Source organism: Salvelinus sp. IW2-2015, linkage group LG1 (assembly GCF_002910315.2).
Source record: "Salvelinus sp. IW2-2015 linkage group LG1, ASM291031v2, whole genome shotgun sequence".
Classification (NCBI taxonomy): Eukaryota; Metazoa; Chordata; class Actinopteri; order Salmoniformes; family Salmonidae; genus Salvelinus; species Salvelinus sp. IW2-2015.
Genome location: NC_036838.1, coordinates 8,367,772 through 8,395,369, shown reverse-complemented (window position 1 = coordinate 8,395,369; position 27,598 = coordinate 8,367,772). Strand labels below are relative to the sequence as shown.

The 27,598-nt window shown below is 40.5% G+C and overlaps 1 protein-coding gene across 1 annotated transcript in view; it reads left to right on the top strand.

Moving 5' to 3' along the window:
- LOC111960492 (complement C3-like) overlaps positions 1-27,090 on the top strand; it is a 50,431-nt gene extending 23,341 nt beyond the window's left edge. Inside the window, exons 16-41 of the mRNA XM_023982500.2 lie at positions 6-74; positions 447-641; positions 824-935; positions 1,048-1,130; positions 1,219-1,358; positions 1,576-1,788; positions 3,406-3,463; positions 3,701-3,787; positions 4,660-4,863; positions 5,553-5,628; positions 10,043-10,202; positions 11,694-11,795; positions 11,946-12,096; positions 12,299-12,462; positions 13,606-13,764; positions 14,069-14,128; positions 14,279-14,369; positions 14,586-14,634; positions 14,816-14,903; positions 18,194-18,283; positions 18,406-18,511; positions 18,836-18,925; positions 19,251-19,334; positions 20,985-21,068; positions 21,919-22,054; positions 26,774-27,090. Of these exons, the coding sequence (XP_023838268.2) occupies positions 6-74; positions 447-641; positions 824-935; positions 1,048-1,130; positions 1,219-1,358; positions 1,576-1,788; positions 3,406-3,463; positions 3,701-3,787; positions 4,660-4,863; positions 5,553-5,628; positions 10,043-10,202; positions 11,694-11,795; positions 11,946-12,096; positions 12,299-12,462; positions 13,606-13,764; positions 14,069-14,128; positions 14,279-14,369; positions 14,586-14,634; positions 14,816-14,903; positions 18,194-18,283; positions 18,406-18,511; positions 18,836-18,925; positions 19,251-19,334; positions 20,985-21,068; positions 21,919-22,054; positions 26,774-26,918 (2,996 nt within the window). The 3' untranslated portion in view covers positions 26,919-27,090. The remainder of the gene's footprint in view (positions 1-5; positions 75-446; positions 642-823; positions 936-1,047; positions 1,131-1,218; positions 1,359-1,575; positions 1,789-3,405; positions 3,464-3,700; positions 3,788-4,659; positions 4,864-5,552; positions 5,629-10,042; positions 10,203-11,693; positions 11,796-11,945; positions 12,097-12,298; positions 12,463-13,605; positions 13,765-14,068; positions 14,129-14,278; positions 14,370-14,585; positions 14,635-14,815; positions 14,904-18,193; positions 18,284-18,405; positions 18,512-18,835; positions 18,926-19,250; positions 19,335-20,984; positions 21,069-21,918; positions 22,055-26,773) is intronic.
- Positions 27,091-27,598: the final 508 nt, after the last annotated feature.

Here is a 27,598-nt window from a genome sequence, read left to right as displayed (position 1 = left end):
TTTAGTCTCCAGCTGCCCTGTCAACTCAAGGAGACGACGAGCAGTGACTATAAATGATGTCGTAACCACACTGGGTAGGACAAGAGTTTCTCTGCTTGTGATGCCTGATCTTAAAACTGGATGTTTTTGTTTTAACCATGTACATATGTATTTATTTATTAGTAGAACTTAGTACTTCTTTCTTACCAAACAGACATCTGTTGCAAGGATGTCAAATAGTGTTTTATTGTTTATGTTTTCAACCTCTGGGAATGAGAACCAATTACGAAATAGGAAGACAGCTGTCCAGATTGGCCACTAAACAAACTTCAAATGATGTTCAGGGTTTTTTGTCTTTCATTGAATTATATTCCTTTAACTCTCAGCACTTGATTTCCCTAAAGGTTTTGCAGATCACTCTGCGATAATGCAGAATCTCACTGATAATGCACTTCTCTCTGTCCTAGCGAGCCAGTACACAGGCCTGGAGAGACAGTGCTGCATGGACGGTATGAGGAAGAACATTCTAGATTACACGTGCGAGCGGCGTGCCCAATACATCAGCGATGGAACAGAGTGTGTGGAAGCCTTCCTGAAGTGTTGTAGAGAAATGGCCACCAAACGTGAAGAGGCCAAGACTGACCAGCTCATATTAGCCCGCAGTAAGTGAAACAACTGTAGTGGACTGGAATTGTCAATTCWAAAATTGCACACTATGTAAATCCAGTGTGATAAACAAAACCAGAGTGTGAATGTATAAAATATTCTGGTATTCCCTTCTGTGTAAAAGGGAAATACATTAACAGTGATGGGAACTGTCTGAATTTCTGTCACTCTTGGTAAGGTGAAGAAGAGGATTTCGAAAGTTTTAACAASATCATTTCCCGTTCCTTCTTCCCTGAGAGTTGGCTATGGAAGGAGGAGAGTCTGCCGCAGTGTCCTGACAATAAGCAGTGGTAAGAGCAGTATTTATTGAGATTGTTCAATGCACTACAGTAAAATGCATTCTAATGCATATTCCTTTTCCCATGTAATGAAAATCCTACATATTTTCTTTTTACCATTTAGTCCTATGCATAACATAAAAAGGACCTTACCGGATTCCATCACCAGCTGGCAGATCACTGCCATTGGCCTGTCCAAAACACATGGTACTCTCACTTATTTGTACCCTTCTTGCTATATTGGTGGCTACTCTTTCTACATCTTCTATCTTATGGCAACTCTCTTGCTCAATAGGAATCTGTGTGTCTGAACCGCTCAAAATAATTGTTTGGAAGAACTTCTTCCTTGATCTGAAGCTGCCCTACTCTGCCGTACGCAATGAGCAGCTGGAAATCAAAGCCATTCTTCACAACTACAGGAAGGACTCTATAACCGTAAGCTTATTGTCATTTAAAGGCAGGCACGCAACCGTGTTGAGTTGAACCTGCAGATACAGGTAGTATACAGAGTAAACCCAAATATTTCATTCTAAAATCAGTATGACTTCTTCTGTGCCTTATTATTATTATTATTATTATTATACCATTCAGTGTGGTATTTATCTGATTAGATGCACGGTGATGTGACTACCCCTCTCCACCTTAATGGCAGGTCCGTGTAGAACTGAGGGAGACATCAGACGTGTGCAGCTCTGCCAGCAAGAAGGGGAGGTATATTGTTACTGTTATGGTGGACCCCGAGTCCACACGAAGTGTCCCCTTTGTCATCATCCCCATGAAGCTGGGCCTCCATACCATCGAGGTGAAGGCCTCCGTCCGAGATTGGGGTGGTCGGGACGGTGTTAAGAAGGAGCTACGTGTGGTGGTAAGGCAAACCATTGCTTCTGACCTTTCCCAAACTATCCGAGGTGCAGGTTGGCTTTATTTGGTGCCATCCATGTAASCAACTACACTGTAAGAAGAACACTAAATAATTAGTGTTGCTAGAGAAAAGGACTTTCACTTGTCACTGAAATCACTTGACTTTATGATAAGATGGCAGAGTAGAAAGCTCCCAATATCTGACACAATGGGTCTGCCTGTCCAGGCCCTTGTGGATCTTCAGTTACGTGTAGAAGAGGGGGATGTTGGACATACAGGAATGCTCTTGTTTTCTCATCAGTGATTTACTGCTTCCACCAATGTCTCTTTTACCCCTTTTTTGTGATATCCAATTGGTAGTTACAATCTTGTCTCATCGCTGAAACTCCCCAACGGGCTGGGGAGAGGCGAAGGTCGAGTCATGCATCCTCCGAAACATGAACCGCCAAGCCATGCTGCTTCTTAACACACTGCTCGCTTAACCCGAAAGCCAGCCGCACCATTCAACTCATAACTATAAAATTTGATAARATTTGATTTGATTTGATTTGATAAATGTGGTCAGCTTGCAGGCGCCTGACCCGTCACAAGGAGATCCTCCGGCCAAACCCTCCCCTAACCTGGACGGCACTGGGCCAATTGTGTGCTGCCCTATGGAGTTCCCAGCTGGCTGTGACACAGCCTGGGATCGAACCCAGACTGTAGAGGCGCCTTAGCACTGCAATGCAGTGGCTTTGACCGCTCCGCCACTCGGGAGGCACACCCCGATGTCTCCTTGTTCAGTTTGTTGTAGGTTGGGGTGGGGTCGGAGGACAATGGCCTGTATAAATTGAAGTCTGACAATTGTCTTTTGTATTCAACAATATAATTGCCAGTATCCATAATCACTGTCGCCCGCCCTGGTCCACTTGATGACAATATTGAGTGTAGAATCTGCCTGTAGTTTGTTCAGGGACAGATTTTAGTTTTTTGTTTTGTTTATTCTGCTCCCACCAGACTTTACCTCGTCTTCCACAAGGTATTCATGGGTTTGAATTTAATCTCTTCAAGACAGGTGGAGTGGGTGTCACTTGTGGTGGGTAAAAACACAATCTGGTAGAGCTGAACATTTTCTGGTCAATAGAAAAGTCAATAATAGGTGTTTTGGAACAAAATATGAATCTTGATTAAGAAGGAAGATTTCAGCTGGTGTGAGGTGCTTTTGGAAGAGGTTGACTTTTGGCTCGTCTGGTGTTGTACTGGTGCCTCAAAACCTGTCAGCAAATACAGTGAGCTCTCCTTTAAAAACATACCTAATGGGACTCCTTGTACTAAGATCCGATGGTCCATGAGACCATTGTCCTAATTTTTGATACGAAAGTAAGGTGGCGGTTCTTGAACCTTGCGGCGGATGTTGAATCTTGAATCTTTGGTAACTGGAAAGCCCAGCTATTTTACTATGATTCCAGACCATTCCCATAAGAAGTAGGCCTATGTGCTGTTAAAGTAAATACTTTATCGCCCCTATTTGGAAAACCTAGGCCACCAGGTGAATTGTTGTAATTCAAGCAAAAAACATATATGCTGAGTTGATTAATAAGTAAATGAGCAAATTACCGTGTTTTCATTCTAACAATGACAGCCCGAAGGGGTGCTGACAAGGCTTGAGGTGAAGAAGGAACTGGATCCCGCCAAACACGGTGAGTGTATGGTAGCATACACAGATGTAGATCATCTATAGTTCCAGTGACAGTATTACCATTCGTTGCACTGATGAGTATCATATACATTTTCCTCTCTTAATATGCAAGTCAAATTGTATGGCTCTACCTGTAGGTGAGATTGAATGGAAAAACTCGTAACAACTGTTTACATTATTTGCTCGCTCTGTCTTTGTCGCTGTCTCTCTCTGTCTCTGTCTTTCTCCGGGTTAAAAGGGGGAACGGATACTGTGCGCGTTCGGAGTGGTGCACTGGTTAACCAGATTCCAAATACACCTGCCAGAACACACATAAGTGTGACAGGTGAGACGGAATGATCTGACACACATGGACCATTTAGAAATGTACTACGAATACGTGTTAACAACATTAGTTGAATAAGATAGTTGCCCTCGGCTCACTAGCTTCGTATTGGTTCACAAAGCTAGAGGACCACTGAGTAGCAAATGCCACGGCTATTAAGATCATCAGTAGGTCTATAGAATAAAACATTGTGTGGACCTTCGGAAGCTTACACTCTTCGAAAAAGCCTCTGGGGAAAGGGTTCTAACCTGGAACCAAAAGGGTTCTAACCTCGAACCAAAAAGGGTTATTTTATGGTGACAGCCGAAGAACCCTTTTAGGTTCTAGATAGCGCCTTTTTTCAAGAGAGTGTAGTGTAGGGATAAGTCGAGATCAGTAATAATGCTGTTGTAGTGTAGGGATAAGTTGAGATCAGTAATAATGATGTTGTAGTGTAGGGATAAGTTGAGATCAGTAATAATAGATCTGTAATAATGCTGTTGTAGTGTAGGGATAAGTTTGAGATTCAGTAAATAATGATGTTGTAGTGTAGGGATAAGTTGAGATCAGTAATAATGCTGTTTAAGTTGAGATCAGTAATAATACTGTTGTAGTGTAGGGATAATTTGAGATCTGTAATAATGCTGTTGTAGTGTAGGGATAAGTCCAGATCAGTAATAATGCTGTTGTAGTGTAGGTCTATTAGATCCATGGTATTCTTTATAGGTTAAGTTAAATAAAGGCAAAAAAATAAACAAAAATAAACTGTCTTTGTCATGTTGTCACTGACCATTGACTAAGTCATATTCCAGTTATTATTATGTGTAATTGTATGCATTTATAATGTTTTAACGTCTGCATTTATATATGTTTTACTCTCTGCATCTTTTCAGGTGAGCAGTTGGCCAGCACGATAGAGGCAGCTATCAGTGGTTCACCCCTGGGCGACCTCCTTCGCCAACCAGGTGGCTGTGGGGAGCAAAACATGATAGGCATGACTTTACCTCTCATCGCCACTTATTACCTGGACACGACCAAACAGTGGGATAAGGTGGGATTAGAACGCAGAAATCAAGCAGTCAACTACATTCAAAGAGGTGAGAAAGTTGATGAATTCCACATTTTAGTTTTGGATTTACAGTTGCACACCTCCCAGAGAGGATAGCATTGATTGGAAGTAAACACATTAAAGTTATGCTATAGGCCTAATATTACAGTGCAGCTTTAACAATTAATGTTTTTGTTTCTCACATTTGATTTGTGGTTAACAAGCACACAAAAAGCAATTGTTCGATTTTTGCATTTAAAAAAAAAATTCTGCTTGAACAGATCAGGCGTGGGTTTCCTAGCCTTTGTAGCGAATTTGGTACTTTATCTTTCGACAGTCAGTGATGTAGGGGTAAATTAAAATAGGTGGGTAAATGCTGATCGTCGTTCGGGATGAGTAACGCTCCCTATATTTTCAAAATAAGTGTGTTTACTTCCACTGCACAACCCAGACTGAACGCTACTCGTACAAATCTTTTTTTTTTTCATTTGTTGACGTTTGTTTGTAAAACGCACAGAAGATTGCCCGTTAAACATAGATTTTTTAAATCATTGTTACTCTCTCGCTGCTTTGTGACTGAGTTGTGGAGTGAAATAACATAACATGTTAGCTACAAAGGCTTTGGGAAACTCGCCACACTGCCTGTGGTGTTATCAGTACAAGTTCTTTCTTATTGGCACAAAACTAATCGGCTTTGATTATCTTCCCGGTTCATGGTTTTCTTTTGTTATTGTCAAGGTTATGATCAGCAACTGGCGTATCGGAAAAGCGATGGATCATATGCTGCCTTTGATCATGAGCGTAGTGGTACCTGGTGAGCTACACCTTCCCCCACTCCCTCTCAATACCAGGGACACAACATTAGATGTACAACATGTAGGCCTAGGTCTACTGTATGTTAAAGCAACAGTCTGTGATTGGTGCGTCCATTTTTTAAACAAAATTATTGCCATTGCCATTGATTCTTCAAGAATTTAACAGCTGTTTTACCCCATTAGAACCCAAAATATAAGCACCATTTTACTAAAATGTTTGTAAAAATGTTTACAGTTTTTGATCTCATGAATGGTCAGTCCTTGCATCCACTGTATGTAACGTCATTTGGGTCTTTGCGTGTCAAAAAGATACACGTCAAATAACACTATTTGCATCTTTAACTGAATTGTACAGTACCCCCGTGAATTATTGGCACCCTAGGTAAATATGAACAAAAAAGGATGTGAAAAAATTTCATTTTTGTTCATCAGATTGATTTTATACTCTAAATATCATATGACTATAACCTCGAATTGTTAAACCTCTACAATTGTTAAAAGAAAAAAGAATTGTCATCAAGAAATTATTATTTTATTCAAAAACATGCGTGTCACCATTATTGGCAGCCCTAGAAATTCTTATGACCATGAAGGTAACCTGAGTCTTTGGGAACTCTTAAGTGGTCCATGAATTCCTGTTTCACTGGGGTATGAATATGAGGTGACACACAGGCTAAACTCCCTTAGTCATCCATCAATATGGGAAAGGCCAGAGTACACATAAATGAAATGAGACAAAAGGTTGTTGACCTTAACAAATCAGGCAATGGCTATAAAATAGATAGCTAAATGCCTGAAAATACCCATCTCCACTATTAGAGAAATTTAAAACGACTGGATCTGTGATGAACCTCCCTGGAAGAGGACGCAAGTGTATTTTGCCCCCACGCACCGTGAGAAAGATAGTTCAAGTGGCACAACAATCTCCAAAGATCACAGTTGGAGAATTGGAGAAGTTGGTTTCATCAAGTCTCCAAAACTACAATTAGACGCCACCTTCATGCCAACAAATTATTTGTAARGGTTGCCAGAAGAACACCACTGCTGTCACCAAACCACACATTTAAGCACCTGGAGTTTGCTAAATGTCATTGGAACCACGTTTGATTGGAACCAGGTTCTATGTTCAGATGAGAGTAAAACAGAGCTTTTTGGCAACAAACACCAGAGGTGGGTTTGGTGTAAAAAGAGCAATGGTCATGCAGAAAATAACCTAATCCCCACTGTGAAGTAAAGTGGTGGATCTGTGATGTTGTGAGACTGTTTGACTTCCAAAGGCCCTGGGAACCTTGTTAGGAGACATGGCATCATGGACTCCATCGAGTACCAGGAGATTTTAGTCCACAACCTGTCTGCCTCTGCCAGGAGTCGAAAACTTGGTCGTCGTTGGGTCTTCCAGCAGGACAACGATCCAAAGCATACCTCCAAATCCACACAAAAAGGGTTCACTGACCATAGAATTAAGCTTTTGCAATGGCCATCCCGGTCCCTTGACCTAAACCCCATTGAAAGCCTGTGGGGTGAGCTGAACAGGAGAGTCCACAAGTGAGGACCAAGGACTCTGAAGGATCTGGAGAGTTTTTCTATGGAGGAATGGTCTCAAATCCCATTCTGTGTGTTCTCCCACCTCATCAAACATTATAGAAGACGACTCAGAGCTGTTATCTTGGCAAAGGAAGGGTGCACAAAGGACTAAATGCAGGGGTGCCAATAATTGCATGTTTTTGAATAAAAGTATTATTTCTTGATGATGATTTCTTGATTTAAAAAAAAAAACTCAATTAAAGGTTAGATTCATGTGATATTTTGGTGTAAAATTAAGCTGATTAACAACAAAGACATTGTTCGCAGCCTTTTTGGTTCATATTTACCTAGGGTGCCAATAATTCAGGAGGGCACTGTATATGTTGACTTAAGACAATAAGACCTCATAATGGTGAGAAAAGACCAGAAGCAGCTTACACTTTGAGGAATCCACTTTAAGGAATCACAAATTCAGGCAATTTACGGTGCCTTCAGAAAGTATTCATACCCCTTGACATATTCCCCATTTATTTTTGTTACAGCCTGGATTTAAAATAGATTTTTTTTTWWATTCTCACCCATATACACATAATACCCCATAGTGAATTGTTTTATTTTTCTTATTTTAACACATTTATTGAAAATGAAATACAGACATATCAAATTTACATAAGTATTCACACCCCAGAGTCAAATCTTGCCATAGATTTTCAAGTAGATTTAAGTAAAAACTTTAACTCGGCCACTCAGGAACATTCACTGTCTTCTTGGTAAGTAACTTCCAGTGTAGATTTGGCCTAGTGTTTTAGGCTATTGTCCTGCTGAAAAGTGATTTCCCAGTGTCTGATGGAAAGCAGACTGAACCATGTGAACCAAACTCCCCGGTCTTTAACGACTACCAGCATACCTTTAACAAGATGCAGCSACCACTATGCTTGAACATTTGGAGAGTGGTACTCAGTATGTGTTGCGTTGGATTTGTCCCCAAAACAACACTTTGTATTCAGGACACCTTAGAGGCTGCTGCCCTATGTACATAGACTTGAAATCACTGGCCACAATTGCTTTGCCAATTTTTCTGCATTATTACTTTAGTGCCTTTTTGCAAACATGATGCATGTTTTGAATATTTTCTATGTTGTCCAGGCTTCCTTCTTTTCACTTTGTCAATTAGATTAGTATTGTGGAGTAATTACAATGTTGTTGATCCATCCTCAGTTTTTTCCCATCACAGCCATTCATTTTTATATATGTTTACCTTTAACTAGGCATTAAACTCTGTAACTCTTTTAAAAGTCACCATTGGCCCCATGGTGAAATCCCTGAGCGGTACAAAGATGAGGTAGTCATTCAAAAATCCTGTTAAACACTATTATTGCCCGCAGAGTGCATGCAACTTATTATGTTAAGCACATTTTTACTCCTGATTTTATTTAGGCTTGCCATCACAAAGGGGTTGAATACTTACAATCAAATTAAATGTATTTATAAAGCCCTTTTTACATCAGCAGATGTCATAAAGTGCTTATACAGAAACCCAGTCTAAAACCCCAAACAGCAGGCAATGCAGATGTACTGTAGAAGCACGGTGGCTAGGAAGGTCAGATTGTTCTTCAAGATGTTCAAACATTCATAGATGACCAGCAGGGTCAAATAATAATCACAGCGGTTGTAGAGGGTGCAACAGGTCAGCACCATAGGGTGTAAACGTCAGCTGGCTTTTCATAGCTGAGCATTCAGAGGTAGAGAGAGAGAGACGAAAAAAGCAGGTCCTGGCACATAGACTATTGCAGCATAGATACTGGAGGCTGAGACAGGGGTAGTTGTGGACAGGGCCAACCAGGCAGGATATAACCCCACCCACATTGCCAAAGCACAGCCCCCACACCACTAGAGGGATATCAACAGACCACCAACTTACTACCCTGAGACAAGGCTGAGTATACTGTAGCCCACGAAGATCTCCTCCACCGCACAAGCCCATGGGGGTGCAAAACCAGACAGGAAGATCACGTCAGTGACTCAACCCCTTCCTAGGGACTGCATGGAAGAGCACTAGTAAGCCAGTGACTCAGCCCCTGTAATCGGGTCAGAGGCAGAGAATCAGAGTGGATAGAAGGGAGCCGGCCAGGCAGAGAAAGCAAGGGTGGTTCGTCACTCCAGTGCCTTGCCGTTCACATTCGCACCCCTGGGCCAGACTACACTCAGTCATAAGACCTACTGAAGAGATGAGTCTTCAGTAAAGACTTAAAAGTCGAGACGAAGTCTGCGTCTCTCACATGGATAGGCAGACCATTCCATAAAAATGGAGCTCTATAGGAGAAAGCCCTGCCTCCAACTTTTCTTATAAATTCTAGAGACAATAAGGAGGCCTGCGTCTTGTGACCATACATGTAGGTATGTACGGCAGGACCAAATCGGAAAGATAGGTAGTAGCAAGTGGCGCAGCGGTCTAAGGCACTGCATCTCAGTGCAAGAGGCGTCACTACAGTCCCTGGTTTGATGCCAGGCTGTATCACATCCGGCTGTGATTGGCAGTCCCATAGGGCGGCGCACAATTGGTCCAGTGTTGTCCGGGTTTGGTCGGGGTAGGCCGTCATTGTAAATAAGAATCCATGTAATGCTTTGTAGGTCAGCAGAAAAACATTGACCTCACTGACTAAAGATGTTTCAACTTTCAGTTTTTTATTCATTTGTAAAAAAATAAAGTAAAACATAATTCCACTTTGACATTATGGGGTATTGTGTGTAGACAAGTGACTCCCCCCCCCCCCCATGGAAAAAGTCAAGGGGTGTGAATACTTTCTGAAGGCACTGTACAAGTTGACATTTCATTCATGGCAGGGTAAATGATACCTAACTGTACCTAAATCTCATCCTTCCATCTAGGTTAACAGCTTATGTTGCTAAGGTATTTGCCATGTCAAACTCGTTAATCGTTATTTCGGAAGATGTCCTGTGCAGTGCAGTCAAGTGGCTTGTCATGGAAAGACAGCGGCCCAATGGCATTTTCGAGGAAACTGGCAAACTCCTACATCCCACCATGATGGTACTGTTTGTGTTGCTGGCAGAAATATAATGAAATACATTTATTAAACTATTTAATTTATTTAATTGTATTAATCATATTATTTTGCAAAACTGATTTATCTAAAACTAATACATCGCACTCCTATCCTTGACAATATTTACATTACCATTGCCTTACAGGAATTAACCTATCTCTTATGTTCAGAGTATCCATGTAAATGTAACAAGAATTATAAAAGAAATACTGAACAAAATATAAACACAAATGCAAGAATTTAAACAATTTTACTGAGTTAGAGTTCATATAAGGAATCAGTCAATTGAAATAAATAAATTAGGCCCTAATCTATGGATTTGACATGACTAGAATTGCAGATATGCGTCTGCATCTGGTCACAGATACCTTCAAATAAAAGGTAAGGGCRTGGATCAGAAAACCAGTCAGTATCTGGTGTGACCACCCGTTTCCTCACAGCGTGACACATCTCCTTCACATAGAGTTGATCAGGCTGTTGATTGTGGCCTGTGGAATGTTGTCCCACTCCTCTTCAATGGCTGTGTGAAGTTGCTGGATATTGGCGGGAACTGGAACACGCTGCCATACACGTCGATCCAGAGCATCCCAAACATGCTCAATGGGTGACATTTCTGGTATGCAGGCCATGGAAGAACTGGGACATTTTCAGCTTTCAGGAATTGTGTACAGAATCTTGCACCATGGGGCCGTGCTTTATCATGCTGAAACATAAGGTGATGGCGGCGGATGAAGGGCACGGCAATGGGCCTCAGGATCTCGTCACGGTATCTCTGTGCATTTAAATTGCCATTGATAAAATGCAATTGTGTTCGTTGTCCGTGGCTTATGCCTGCCCATACCATAACCACCATGGGCACTCTGTTCACAATGTTGACATCAGCAAACCGCTCGCCCACATGACGCAATACACGTGGTCTGCGGTTGTGAGGCCGGTTGGACGTACTGACAAATTCTCTAAAACAAAGTTGGAGGCAGCTTATGGTAGAGAAATTAACATTCAATTCTCCGATGGACATTCCTGCAGTCAGCATGCCAATTGCATGCTCACTCAAAAAAGATCTGTGGCATTGTGTTGTGTGACAAAACTGCACATTTTAGTGGCCTTATATTGTCCCCATCACAAGGTGCACCTGTGTAAGGATCATGCTGTTTAATCAGCTTCTTGATATGCCACACCTGTCATGTGGATTATCTTGGCGAAGGAGAAATGCTCACTAACAGGAATGTAAAATTTGGCACAACATTTTTGAAAAATAAGCTTTTTGTGTGTATGGAACATTTCTGGGATCTTTTATTTCAGCTCATGAAACATGGTACCAACACTTTACATGTTGCCATTATATTTCTGTTCAGTGTATTTCTCAGTTGTATCTTGAGTTTTTGAGTCTGTAAAATATTGAGAACATAAAATATTAAACCAAAAACCCAGACACCAACTTAGATATGGTAATTTCTGTCTGTGCCTATCTACAGGGAGATGTACTGGGGAAAGACGTGGATGACACCTTGACAGCATTTGTGCTCATAACCATGCAGGAAGCATACACAATTTGCAAAAATTATGATGGTATCAGTGTAAGTGGAATTTACACATTCTCATGTCTTCCTATTACTTCTCTCATACCCATGTTTTCTATGGCCATGCATAGTCAAATAACAAAGGCATTGAGTAGTTTTTGAATGCCTTTTAAGATACTTAAAAGGCCTCTCTTCCTCTCTCTCCAGAACCTGCCAGAGAGCATTGAAAAGGCTAAGCAATACCTAGAATTTCGGAATCAACACCTGACCAACCCTTATTCAGTGGCTATGACCTCATACGCCCTGGCTAACGAGGGCAAGCTCAACCAGGCTATCCTATTCAAACACTCATCTACAGGTGACCGTATAAATCCTCCTTTATAGTAGGAAATATTGAGTAATTGAACCCTATGATGGACAGTATTATGTAGCCTAACCCATTTTTGACTTTTATAGCCCGGTACTCTCTGCATCAAAAAGCTACATTTTGCCAGTGTAGCAGATGTTTTTGTACATTTTGGTTTTGTTAATAATGAATCATGTTTGTGTTTCCCCCACAGACCGGACCCACTGGCCTGTTTCAGAGAATCGCCTTCTCACACTGGAGGCCACAGCTTACGCCCTGTTGGCCCTGGTGAAGGCCGGTGCCATTGAGGAAGCTGGTCCCATCGTCAGGTGGCTCAAAAGCCAGGGTTTTCAAAGAGGAGGTGATTCATCCACTCAGGTACAGCCAGACCCATGTGACAAGTAACATCACGCATCCAACAAGGGCAAACAGGCTGGCTAACTAACCTTGGCTAAGACGGGSTAATGTCCATACATCATTTGAAACAGGCTGCTTCGGGGTCATGCAACATTATAATTCAATATAAGGAAATATGCCGTGTGGGGATGCACCATGTTATAGAAATCTGCATTTAGGATAAAACAAAACAGCACTCAAGAGCCACATACATTGAGGTCTGAAATGATTGACACTCTTGATAAAGCTGAGCAATGATGACTGTAAAATAAATCATTCAAATAGTGAGTTATATTGTATTCTCAAAATGTTTTGGAAATGACATTATTTCCTACTAATACAATTGCTCAGAGAAAGAGATTTTGTTTAACTATTCATTTTTTTTCTCAAAAAGATAGGGATCAAAATGATTAGAAAGGTAGGGGTCATAACGGGAGGTTAGCATGTCTTGGCGGTATGATCTTAGACCCTTTGTAACTTTCTCACTCATCGTCATTCATGATTCRTCCAGGATTATCCGTAATCATGGTAGCATCCCCATTAATGTAGAAGTGTTTAGAAACATATTCTATTATTATTTACAATAAAAGTGACTCCAAAATAACACAATACATTATTTACCATTCATTTCTATTAGGCACAAAATAATCTGAAACACAACCAAAACTAACTGAAAATGGTTCCAACAAGTTTGTAGTGTACTAGGAATATGGGACCAAATACTAAAATGTATTTATAAGAATCTTTAGGGGTGTCAATAATTTTGACCCCTTCCCTTTTCAGAAAATAAAGTACTACTTGTAAAAAAAAAGATATATCTTTCCCTGAGCAATTCTATTATACTGAACAAAAAATATAAATGCAACATACAACAATGGAAAGGATTTTACTGAGTTACAGTTCACAGAAGGAAATCAGTCAATTGAAATAACTTCATTAGGCCCTAATCTATCGACTTTACATGACTGGGATTTTTTTCCAGGATACAATATAGCTCAGTATTTTAGTTATTTATTTTATACATCGTTATTGCTAATCTTTATCAAGGGTATCATTCATTTCGGACCCGACTGTATACAGGCTTGGTACACTTTCAACCCCCTCCTTCTGTTTCTTCCAAAACAGTCCACTATCATGGTGTTYCAGGCTGTGGCAGAGTACATGACGAAAGCAGGAAAAGTAAAAGACATTGATCTGAATGTGGACATTGATATCTCAGGGAGAACTAAAGTCATCAAGTGGTCATTTAGCAAGAGTAACGCCCTACTCACACGCACCGACAAGGTAAGGACGTACGCGCACATAAGCCTCTTTGTAACACGTGAGAAGTGCGAGCCTATTGTCCGTGAGCCTAGAACACAGTCGAGACAAACTTTTGGGTCACTCGAATCACATTTCTCAGTCAGAATGTTGTGGTGTGAACATGGTTCCCTGAGGAAAGGAACAAGGCAACCTGCATCACAGAGGGGGAAGGAGAAATGTTTGTTAGAGAAAGTGAATTAAGAGAATAGTTGATCATRGTGAGAGACGGAGGAAGGCTATTTTGTCTGTTAGGCAGGTCTTAAATGAACGTTTGTATTCTGTATAGGTCCAGCTGCATGAGAACTTCACAGTAACTGCCAAAGGAACTGGTCAGGGGGAATTATTGGTAAGAAGGAGGGGGGGGGGGGTTAAATTGCACTGGATTTAAATTAGCCTAATTAGTGTGTGAAGACATTTGATTGATAACATAAAGATAAAATTTGTACCCGGGGATAACCAAGTAACACCAACCCTCTCCTTGCCTATCCATGTCAAGGTTACAACCTTATACTATGCCATGCCCAAGGAGGAGAACCAAGACTGCAAAAACTTTGTGCTTGATGTGAAACTAATAAAGCAGGCTACAGGTAGGCTACTTGTYATGGCTATTGTATTTTAACTTGTTTCCACTCAACTGACGTTTTGTTTGTTTTGTTTTATTCATTGAAATGTGGAAGAGAGCCACTAGTGGCAGATTTCAGTTTGGTGGTTGTTGATATYGGCATGACTGAAGTGGCCCCACTGTGTATGATGATGTCATATTGCTAAATCTACCTTCAAAGTGACATCTCTTGTCTTTAAAGTTGCACTCAACGGAGCTACAGAGACATATATGCTCCACATTGACGTGTTGTAAGTAAAAGAMAAACCTGATTACTCGGGCTATACTGTAATCACCATCGTACTTTGCCGTAGGCCAATATTATTGTTAGATTTTATTCTTATCCAGTGAGGAAAAGGAAACACAGTACATGCAAAAATGAAATCATATAAAATCAAGTCTTTCTTATGGACACTCCTATTCTCTCCCAAGGTTTAAATCTGACAGAAATGCCACCATGACCATTTTAGACATCAGCTTGCTGACTGGCTTTGTAGTTGACWTTGAGGATCTKAAACAGGTGAGTTATCAATGTTGATATAGCAGWTGGCTTATGGTGCATCGCTACTGCCTTTCTGAGACCTAGAAGTACTGTTGCCCGGGCATGGATCCAGAAAACGTATTGTCATGTACTGGGTCATTAGTATTGACTGTGCTTCTTGCAGATAGCTTCGACTCCAGGTTTTCTAGGAGGTTTCTTCAGGACGCCTGGATTCATTGGATGTCAGAGAGGGATCACAGTGCTCCTTTTGGCTGGACAATTTCTGTGATACATACATAGCAAAACAGCTTGCAGATATGCCATCTTAATTTGATCACTCCATTGTTGCAGAGAAATGCAAATTGTACTGTTTTTGAGGTTTAAAGGCTTCTAAAGTTTCCACAAATCATGCTGTGAGAAACATGGTCAAATTAAGATAGCAGATCTGTATGTACTCTTATCCTTAATAGTCTTTCATTGGCCTAATTGTAATATTTCCCTGTAAAATTAATTAGGTCTATACTTGCAAACATTTAAAAAAGGTTTTAGTTTAAGATTAAGCATCAGCCAATTAAAATCGTTAATTCTTAGGGATAGCCCCCTTTTTTTCAATTTTCGCCTAAAATGACATCCACAAATMTAACTGCCTGTAGCTCAGGCCCTGAAGCAAGGGTATGCATATTCTTCGTACCATTTGAAAGGAAACACTTTGAAGTTTGTGGAAATGTGAATTGAATGTAGGAGAAAATAACACAATAGATCTRGTGGAAGAAAATACAAAGAAAAAAACAACCGTTTTTTGTTGTATTTTTTTTTCTACCACCATCTTTGAAATGCAACAGAGGTCCCAAATCTATCCATCACTCTGGTTGTAATTCCGATGGTGTCCACAAGAGGGCAGCAGTGTATGTGCAAAGTTTCAGACTGATAACTTGAAGTATGAGCAAGCTACATGACATTTAGTGTGAAGTCATCGTTAGCAGCAAAATTGTGCAATAGATACGGGGTTGCCCAGCTCATTGGCTATCTAGATAGCTTTGTTTGACCCCGATTTGGTGCTTTTGACAAAGTTACAGTCAATCAAGTGAAGACCGCCTGTGTCATCGGCGCGCCATGAAGGTGTCGCTCTCTGACCAAATTTGGTGTCCTATAGGATATACTACACTCCTAATGATATAGTGAAGTCTGGTTACATTCTAGGATCTCTGACGAATAAATACGAACGTAATTTGACTGGCTGAAACAACGTTTAGGGTTAGATTTTCACAGATTCCTTTCTTTGCAAATTGAACGAGTGGAAATACAAAATTGATTGTGCATGCTATATGGACCTTTTTAGGATATGAAAAAKGATTTTATCTAATGAAACGACACTTCATGTTATCTCTGGGAYCCTTGGGATGATAAATCAGAGCAASATTTCAGAATGTAAGTAGACATTTCACCGTCAGAGGTGATTTTATCAAACCTGTCGCGGTKAAAAAAGTGTTTGTTGTTTTGAGCACTCCTCAAACAATAGCATGGCATTTTTTCGCAGTAATAGCTACTGTAAATTGGACAGTGCAGTTATATTAACAAWAATTTAAGCTTTCAGCCGATATAAGACACTTATATGTTCCGACATTTGTTGTTTCTCTAAAATCTGAGATCAGGACACACGGCGCTACATGATTTACAATTGTCCCGTTGATGGAACGCCTATCCCTAATTAACGTAGTTGCACTTGATCAAAGGCTTCATGTTAGCTGTTTCCATTACATAACCTGGCAAATTTAGCMCTATGCTAACCTCACTATGTGAACATGATTATATCCGGTWAAAATTCCATATTAGGCTATTAAAATTGGCGATGTAGTTGGACGTGATAGAACACTTTTGCTTAACAGCAGTCAAACGGCAAAATCGGCTAATCAGTTACCAACTTTTTGGACGGTTAGCTCACCTGGTGAGGTTAGCATAGKGCTAACRTATGCCAGGTTATCTGATGGGACCAGCTACAATGTAGCGTTCTATCATGTGACACTACGTCAACGATTTTAATTGGCTGGTGCTTAAACTTAACCTTGAATTGAAACTTTCTGAATGTTCTCAAGTATGGTCCTACATATTTCCATTTCACACAATATAAACATGTRGCTAGCTATACATACAGATGAGAGGAGGCTGGTGGCAGGAGCTATAGTAGGATGGGCTCATTGTAATGGCTGGAATGGTATCAAACACATCAAACATATGGAAACCACATGTTTGTCTCCGTTCCAATTATTCCATTCCAGCCATTACAATGAACCCGTCCTCCTATAGCTYCTCCCACCAGCCTCCTCTGATACAGATAGAAACAACTGAGTGTKGCAGAATATGSACAAAATGCATAAAACTGTTMAACWTTACATTCAGTGTCACCAGATTATATAAACCATTAAATTGTGTCTATAGACTTCTGCAACCATACTGTCTGCACTAAAGTCCCTTTGTAGCAGTTAAGTACCTTACTCTTTTAGTTTTCCATTAAAATAGGCAAAAAGAAGAAAAAAGTGTTTGCATTTTAGCAACAACAAAAAATATTCCTGAGAAATAATTTTGCTAGGACTGTCTGAGAGTGGTCTGAGTGAGGGGCCGAATAGAAGGGATATGTATCCTGAAAACTAGCTGTTRTTATTGGCTGAGAGGTCATGCAAAAACTGATTACAAGGTCCTGTTTCAACCAGCAAYAATCAGGAATAACACAGATCAATTTGCTTCACATTCAATTTGCTTTACAATGTTAGTTTCATCAGCTGTTGCACAATAGAATACAAAAACACAGGCAAAACAGAATTGTGACTGCACTGGGCCTCACACATGTGATTACACCTTTGGCGGAATTGTTACTGAGGATATTATAAACATGTTATTTTTATATACCGGTAGTAGTCGATAACTGGACACAAAAGTTAGTGTTCGCAGTTCTGGTGGATTCTTTATTCTGAAGAATCTCAGCCAGAACTTCTTCCATCACTACTACCGCCACAGAGTAACAGCGCCATCTATTGGATTGATAGTAGAACTACAGCTTGTAGGAGATAAATGCGACATTAATTAGACAGCTTAACTTTTGGTTTAAAAAATATCAAAAGCGTGTCTTTTWCTAGTGTCTAATTTTTCAACCCATTACAACTGCTTAAATACCGGTCTGATGTAGTTATGGCAATACTCTTAAACCTTCAGGCTGCATGAACACACAGCATTGCCTAAGTACACAGTTTATTTTCATTTTCCGCTTTTTTTKTGTGTGGATAATACCATAAACATTAATGGTTCAAAGTTCACTCTTGTGTTTCTGCTTGCAGTTGTCAACCGGGACGGAAAGGTACATTCAGAAGTTTGAAATGGACAAAAAGTTGTCTGAGAGGGGCTCCCTCATCATCTATCTTGACCAGGTATCTGTTTGTGACATGCCACGCTGGTATTGACATGGCTTTCTTCTTCTCAGTGACATGTATACAAGGACGTAACTTAATTTTATTATTAACCTTTCACTATATCTCCGGTATTCTTTAAGGTTTCTAATACACTAGCAGACAAGGTGGCGTTCAGAATACACAAGGTACAAGATGTAGGTCTGCTTCAACCAGTCGGGGTCACCGTTTATGAATACTATGCTCAAGGTATGCTTTATTTTTAGAGGGGAAATGAACCAGACCTGGTTTAAATAKAATTCACATTTCTTTAAAATACTTAACCTGTGCTTGATTCAGCTTGKCTGGTGGAATGGAACAAATGGAATAGTCCCAAAAGTATAAACCCTGCCCATCTGGCATTCCAGGCAGGCTCAATCAAACACTCAAAGTATTTGAAAGAAAACATATACTATTAGAACCCAGGTCTGATAAGCACAGACACTCACATGTGCCTCATAGACTACAATGCATTCACTAGAAATGCCAACGCACAGAAGAAATTGTCTTGAATAGGGACTTTTGTCATTTTAGAGAACCGCTGTGTGAAGTTCTACCACCCAAAGAAGAAGGATGGAACCCTGAACAGGCTTTGTCAGGATGATGTGTGCCATTGTGCTGAAGGTACCACGCCTCGGTGGCCAAMTTGCTGCCAAAAAGTAGTTGCAGTTATAGGATCAGCTTACCCTAAAATCCCAAATATCATGTTCCATTTTCACATGGAATGATCATTTTGCCTGTACAATAATATGTTAATGTAGCCTGGGTAACAGTCTGTTTCTGCCATCATTCCACTCCAGAGTACAAGGAGTGGAATGTTTGCACAAAACAGGTTCTGAATTTCAGCCTAATGTTAATATACTGAATGCCAAAGTAATACTGTCCTCACTATATAGATTGGCTGGTTACTTTGACATTTTCATACTCACACATGACCTTTCTTTCATAGAGAGCTGTAGCTTCCAGAAGAAACATGGAGACGTGAGTGAAGTGAAATTGTTGGACAAAGCCTGCGAAGCTGGAATGGATTATGGTAAGTCTCTAGTCTTTTGAGACAGACAATTGTGTTCAGTAGTATGGCACAATGATGCAAAGTGCTTTGCAATGGAAYATTTGTATTTTCTCCCTACTGGACACAACTCAGGTATTATTAAAGTGAACAAAATTATAAACTCAGCAAAAAAAGAAACGGCCCTTTTTCAGGACCCTGTCTTTCAAAGATAATTCGTAAAAATCCAAATAACTTCACAGATCTTCATAGTAAACGGTTTAACACTGTTTCCCATGCTTGTTCAATGAACCATAAACAATTAATCAACATGCACCTTTGGAACAGTCGTTAAGACACTAACAGCTTACAGATGGTAGGCAATTAAGGTCACAGTTATGAAAACTTAGGACACTAAAGAGGCCTTTCTACTGACTCTGAAAAACACCAAAAGAAAGATGCCCAGGGTCTCTGCTCATCTGTGTGAACGTGCGTTAGGCATGCTCCAAGGAGGCATGACAACTGCAGATGTGGCCAGGGCAATGAATTGCAAGGTCTGTACTGTGAGACGCCTAAGACAGCGCTACAGGGAGACAGGAGGGACAGCTGATCGCCCTCGCAGTGGCAGACCACGTGTAGCAACACCTGCACAGGATCGGTACATCCAAACATCACACCTGCAGGACAAGTACAGGATGGCGACAACAACTGCCCGAGTTACACCAGGAATGCACAATCCCTCCATCAGTGTTCAGACTGTCCGCAATARGCTGAGAGAGGCTGGACTGAGGGCTTGTAGGGCTGTGGTAAGGCAGACATCACTGGCAACAACTTCGCCTATGGGCACAAATCCATTGTCGCTGGACCAGTCAGGACTGGCAAAAAGTGCTCTTCACTGATGAGTCATGGTTTTGTCTCACCAGGGGTGATGGTTGGATTCGCGTTTATCGTCGAAGGAATGAGCATTACACTGAGGCTTGTACTCTGGAGTGAGATCGATTTGGAGGTGGAGGGTCCGTCATGGTCTGAGGCGGTGTGTCACAGCATCATCGACTGAGCTTGTTGTCATTGCAGGCAATCTCAACGCTGTGCGTTACAGGGAAGACATCCTCCTCCCTAATGTGGTACCCTTCCTGCAGGCTTATCCTGACATGACCCTCCAGCATGACAATGCCACCAGCCACCCTGCTCGTTCTGTGCGTGATTTCCTGCAAGATAGGAATGTCAGTGTTCTGCCATGGCCATCGAAGAGCCCGGCTCTCAATCCCAATGAGCACATCTGGGACCTGTTGGATCGGAGGGTGAGGGCTAGGGCCATTCCCCCCAGAAATGTCCAGCAACTTGCAGGTGCCTTGGTGGAAGAGTGGGGTAACATCTCACAGCAAGAACTGGCAAATCTGGTGCAGTCCATGAGGAGGAGATGCACTGCAGTACTTAATGCAGCTGGTGGCCACACCAGATACTGACTGTTACTTTTGATTTTGATCCCCCCTTTGTTCAGGGACACATTATTCTACTTCTGTTAGTCACATGTCTGTGGAACTTGTTCAGTTTATGTCTCAGTTGTTGAATCTTGTTATGTTCATACAAATATTTACACATGTTAAGTTTGCTGAAAATAAATGCAGTTTACAGTGAGGACGTTTTTTGCTGAGTTTATGTTTACTTATTCATATGACTGTCTTTTTTTCACAGTTTTCAAAGCCTCCTTGGTTAACGCAACACTGGAGTCCTACACTGATACATACCTAATGGAAATAAAAATGATTATCAAACAAGGTAGGATAAGTCCTTAATGTTTATTCCGGAGTTCCCAAACGATAATCAYTCACTGCTGGATTATATTGAGTAGGACTATGTGTATCAACAGTGACAGTTGATATTTTGTTAACATTTTCAAATGCTCCTCTCACTTTAACACAAATGTGTCATTCCACAAATAGAGTGCCTATTGGGTAGTGTAATTTGTCAAATATATATATTTTGAATTTTTCACCTAATTTTCACATTCTGTTCAACTTCATAAAAAAACATGTTTCCCCATCTCAAGAGGTTTAATTAAGAGGAATTACTATAAAAAAGTGACAGGGTTGATCGTAACAGTGTTGACAATTTCATCTTGAATCAACCATAACTTCCCTTCTGACAGGGGAAATCTTCAGAAATGACTTTCCCAAAGCAACAAAGTAAATAGGGCTTCACAATGATGGTGAAAACTTGTGAAAATCTTGGGGTTATGTGGGATAAAATTTTCCCGAAGTTGACATGATGTGGGACATGCCAAAATGGGGATTTTCAGAGAAAACAAATCCCTTACTTGAATAAAAACACACTGCTATTGGAATTATTAACATGGTTTAGTTAAAGCATAGATATTTGTGATCCAAATGGTAAATCAAGTGTTTTATCAACATTTACACACAATGTCTGAAGTACATAAAAGGCAATGTATTCGTAGAGTGACCCAAATATTCCCTAGAAACACAATATAGTTATATTCCCTAGAAACACAATATAGTTTTGCACACAAATGCAAATGTTTTTGTTTTGCAAGCCGCTCTTTTTCCAGAAAGTTTAAAACCAAGTTCTTTAGAAATGAGATCAACGTTAATGTTCAATTTGTCTTTAGGCACTGACCTTCTGTTGGAGGGGGAAAAGCGCTTGTTCCTGGCCCACCCCTCCTGTAGAGAGACACTGGATCTGGAAAAAGGCAAGAGCTACCTGCTCATTGGAGACACTGCAGGTCTTATCCAGAGTGGTGACAGGTAAGAAATGTCTCATCATTTCATTACGCTAGTTTCAAACGAGTTTAAGAGAAATCTTGCCTACGACTCATATTTTTGCAAAGAGCAACTTTCATGATTTTTTTTTTTWACGAAAACCAGATGTTTTAGGCTCAGTTATAGTGAAACACGTCTATTCTGGTCTTCATTTTGACTGTTCGTTGCAAAAGTGATATATTTAGGTATTTTAGTAGTAAATATATCTATTTTCGCCACTAGCAGTACCATTGGGAATCGTAATGTAAAGTGACWCCACGTCATCTCAAGGGAGGGGTTCCGTATGAAATACCCCCCCTTCTAGATGTGCTGGGTGGTACCACCTCAAGTCTTACTATAAAAGCAGGTGAAAGCCCACCTTATTTGGTAATGGTCTTGGTAAGTGGAGTGTGCCAATATATTTTGCATGATGCATCCTTGACTAGACTACTGAAGTTACACAAAATTCAAAAGGCAGTAAGGCACATTTCCCCATATGGACAACAATTCAAAGTTTTTGCTTACCGTTGTCACGCCCTGACCGCAGAGAGCCTTTTTATTTCTCGATCTTGTTAGGTCAGGGTGTGATTTGGGTGGGCATTCTATGTTCTATATTTCTTTGTTTTTGGCCGAGTGTGGTTCCCAATCAGAGGCAGCTGTCTATCGTTGTCTCTGATTAGGAATCATACTTAGGCAACCTGTTTTGCCACCTTAGTTGTGGGATGTTGTCTTCGTTTAATGCATGTATAGCCTTACGGAGCTTCACGTTCGTTTTTGTTTTGTTTATTGTTTTGTTAAAATGTACGCTAAAAGTAAAATGTACGCTCACCACGCTGGACCTTGGTCCGGTCATTTTCAAGACGACGCTCGTGACAACCGTTTCATACACATCTATGTATTTTACAAAAAAACATGTAAGCTATGAGGATTATACATTTATATTTGTAGCTACATCCTAAGAAGAAATAGATGCCAATGGTGGTCATGTCAACTTGTTGTATTTTTTCCCCAACCAATGACTGATTGGTGGCGCAGTCTGCTTAAACAGTTGGCTCATACTGTAGTTGAATGGTTGTGAGCTCTAATCAATATGTATAACTTTTTTAATTTAACCTTTATTTAACTAGGCAAGTCAGTTATGAACAAATTATTATTTACAATGACGGTCTAGGAATAGTGGGTTAACTGCCTTGTTCAGGGGCAGAACGAGAGATTTTTACCTTGTCAGCTTGGAGATTTGATCTAGCAACCTTTCAGTTATTGGCCCAACGCTCTAACCACGGCAGGTAGCCTATAACAGGGGGCACTGTACTACATTCCTTTTCGACACATTTATTATATTACAGACACCTTAATGCACACTTATGTGAGCTAAACTTAAAAATTAAAAAATGTATAACATTTTCCTTCAAGTATGTTTTGGAGTACTAAAGTTACAAGAAAAACGCTTAAATACATGTAATTTTGTCCTTGAAACATTTAATTGAAATACTATTAGTAGAAATACTACTAATTCCATTCATTCCTATGGAGGACTGCTCCTACTTGGGAGTGTCAATATGGCCGACCGGTGGCTTCAAAGCCTCTCAATGGCTAGTAGATAGCATCAGAAATCAAGGGTTTATATACGTTATTGGTTCTAATTCCACATGAGGCAGATATCTACATACAGCTCTGGAAAAAAATAAAAGAGACCACTGTAAAATTATCAGTTTCTCTGGTTTTACTATTTATAGSTATGTGTTTGGGTAAAATGAAGATTTTAGTTTTATTCTATAAACTACTGACAACATTTCTCCCAAATTCCAAATAAAAATATTGTCATTTAGAGCATTTATTTGCAGAAAATGACAACTGGTCAAAATAACAAAAAAGATGCAGTATTGTCAGACCTCGAATAATGCAAAGAAAATAAGTTCATATTCCTTTTTAAACAACACAATAGTAATGTTTTAACTTAGGAAGAGTTCAGGAAACTATATTTGGTGGAATAACCCTGATTTTCAATCACAGCTTTCATGTGTCTTGGCATGCTCTCCACCAGTCTTTCACGTTGATGTTGGGTGACTTTATGCCACTCCTGGCGCAAAAATTCAAGCAGCTCGGCTTTGAGGTTTTCTATGGGGTTCAGGTCTTGAGATTGGGCTGGCCATGACAGGGTCTTGATTTGGTGGTCCTCCATCCACACTTTGATTGACCTGGCTGTGTGGCACAGAGCATTGTCCTGCTGGAAAAAACAATCCTCAGAGTTGGGGAACATTGTCAGAACAGAAGGAAGCAAGTTTTCTTCCAGAACAACCTTGTACGTGGCTTGATTCATGCGTCTTTCACAAAGACATCTGGATTCGCACCAGGGTCTGTAGTGACACCTCTAGCACTGAGATGCAGTACCTTAGACTGCTGCGCCACTCAGCAGCCCCCACACCGCATCGTTCACCTGGAATGCTTCTCCAACAGTCTTGAAGGAGTTCCGACATATGCTAAGCACTTGTTGGCTGCTTTTCCTTCACTCTGCGGTTGAAGTCGGGGGATTGTGGAGGCCAGGTCATCCGATGCAGCAGTCCATCAATCCCCTTCTTGATAAAATAGCCCTTACACAGCCTGGAGGTGTGTTGGGTCATTGTCCTGTTGAAAACAAATGATAGTCCCACTAAGCCCAAACCAGTTGGGATGGCGTATCACTGCAGAATGCTGTGGTGGCCATGGTGACAGTGTCACCAGCAAAGCACTCCCACACCATAACACTTCCTCCTCCATGCTTTACGGTGGGAAATACACATGCGGAGATCATCCGTTCACCCACACTGCGTCTCACAAAGACATGAAGTTGGAACCAAAAGTCCCAAATTTGGACTCCAGACCAAAGGATACATTTCCACCAGTCTAATGTTCATTGCTTGTGTTTCTTGGCCCAAGCAAGTCTCTTCTTCTTATTGGTGTCCTTTAGTGATGGTTTCTTTGCAGCAATTTGACCACGAAGGCCTGATTCACACAATCTCGTCTGAACAGTTGATGTTGAAATATGTCTGTTACTTAAACTCTGTGAAGCATTTATTTGGGCTGCAATTTCTGAGGCTGGTAAGTCTAATGAATGTATCCTCTGCAGCAGAAGTAACTCTGTCTTCCATTCCTGTGGAGGTCCTCATGAGAGCCAGTTTCATCATAGCACTTGATGGTTTTTGTGCGACTGCACTTGAAGAAACTTTAAAAGTTCAGGGTTGACTGACCTTCATGTCTTAAAGTAATGATGGACTGTCATTTCTCTTTGCTTATTTGAGCTGTTCTTGCCATAACATGGACTTGGTCTTTTACCAAATAGGGCTTTGTTCTGTATACCCCCCTACCTTGTCACAACCCAACTGATTGGCTTTAGAAGGAAATAAATTCCATAAATTTACTTTTAAGAAGGCACACCTGTTAATTGAAATGCATTCAAGGTGACTACCTCATGAAGCTGGTTGAGAGAATGCCAAGAGTGTGCAAAGCTATCATCAAGCCAAAGGGTGGCTACAAGGAAGAATCTCAAATATAAAATATCTTTTGATTTGTTTGTTTGATTTGTTAGATTTTTTGGTTACTACATGATTCCATATGTGTTATTTCATAGTTGATGTCTGCACTATTATTCTACAATGTAGAAAAATAGTAAAAATAATGTATTTACAATATTCATCCTGTGCCCACACACTTCTAATTCTGAAAAGTGCAAATATACCTGTGAGAGGGGTCGCCCTGGTAGTAGTTGAAGGTTTTTATAAAGTACCCAAAACCAATCTGAGTTAATTTGACAATTGGAAAAAGAGCTACTGTGTAAATACTGCAATGCGGGTTGGATTGAATTGAACCCCTCGTCTTCATTTTCAAGGTGATGATTGCACTTTTCTTCCCAACATAATCCCGCAATAAATGTGAGTCCATATTTCACTGTGAGCTAACTGTCCAGAGCCGTATTTGCTCGTGATGCACATCATTTTATTATCAGAGTGTGCCAGTGGACTGGTAAGTGTATATATGAACCACAACTTCTCATTTGAATGCTTTTTTTTTTTTTTAAAGGGGTTGGGCAAGGCTGAAATTGAGCTTGAAAGTTACTCCCTGATGTTAAATCAGATTTTGGAATCAGATTCCTGATTATCCCTTCAAGTGTAGATCAGATGAAACAAACAATGGCATGCAGCATAAGCTTTAAAGGAGTAGTTCAGTATTTTACTACTTGCTGTTAGATGGTTCCTCACCCATAAATCAGTCTATGGGCCAGGAAAAACTGTAATCCATGGTTCTGTTTTCGTTAAACAGCCATTACAAACTTCAACTAACTTTAGCCACCGCTAGCTAACAATCAATGGAAGTGATGGGGGGGGGATGTGAGCATGTTATTTTTTGAATGGCCAAATCACCTTTAAGTAACATCAAGCCGAATATGGAGTTGATTTTAATTGATTTCAGGTGATTTGGAGAAACAAAAATGTTTACATGCCCCCATCAATATCAATGATTTTTCTGCGAGCAGTGGCTAAAGATTGTAGTGGCTGTTTAAAGACAATTGAACCATGGATTACAGTTTCTCCTGACCCATAGACTACTTTCATCTAACATCAAGTTGTAAAATCCTAAACTACTCCTTTTAAGTAAAAGCTATAAATGAGCTATTTCATTAACTGTAACTATATTTCTGTCACGCTACTAGACCGCAAACCCTGCTAAGAGCTATGTCTTTGTTTCTAGATTCGAGTACGTATTGGGTGAGCGGACATGGATCGAATACTGGCCCACAAGTGCTGAGTGCAATATCCGGGGTCCGATCAGGAAAAGATGTTTGGAAATCAATGACTTTGTTAGCGTAATGGAAAACGAAGGATGTGTAAACTAGAGTGAACATGTGTTATTCTGTTGTTTTCATTTTGTCACGGTTAAATTTTTCCCTTGCAAAAGAATGTCTTTGCACCAACTGTAGCTTTAATTAGTGCTGTACTTGTCAATTTAAAATGCTTTGTTTGTTGTACTGGAAGATGATAAAAACATGAATAAAGATGTTAATCCAATTTTCTGGGTTGACACCAGTTTCAGTCCAGGGGTTAAACCAGGGTCATCCATGTCCCTACCTGTCCCATGCGGTCCTGTGTGGCTCAGTAGGCAAAGCAATTGACTTGCACCGTCTGGGCATACCCATACGAAAACGTATGCATGCACCAGTTAAGAGTAAAGACATATATCCATGAAGATAAATCTACAAAGAAATAATGGCCTGGCTGGTTGGTGTTGTAATGCAATGCAGTACTTTTTCAAACCAACTTTTAAATAGATCCAAAAAACAAACTCTACCAGTAGGTGGCCCACTTCCACAGGCCGAATGGTGTCTCTGCACTGCTMAGTGGACGTTTACGTGCTGACCRAACCGGACGCGTGCACGTTGCTTTTGTTCAACCACACCAGAAGCGATCAGAACACGCAGGTTGAAATATCAAAACGAAAAGCATTAAACATTTATGGCAATTTAGCTAGCTAGCTTGCTGTTGCTAGCTAATTTGTCCTGGGATATAAACATTGGGT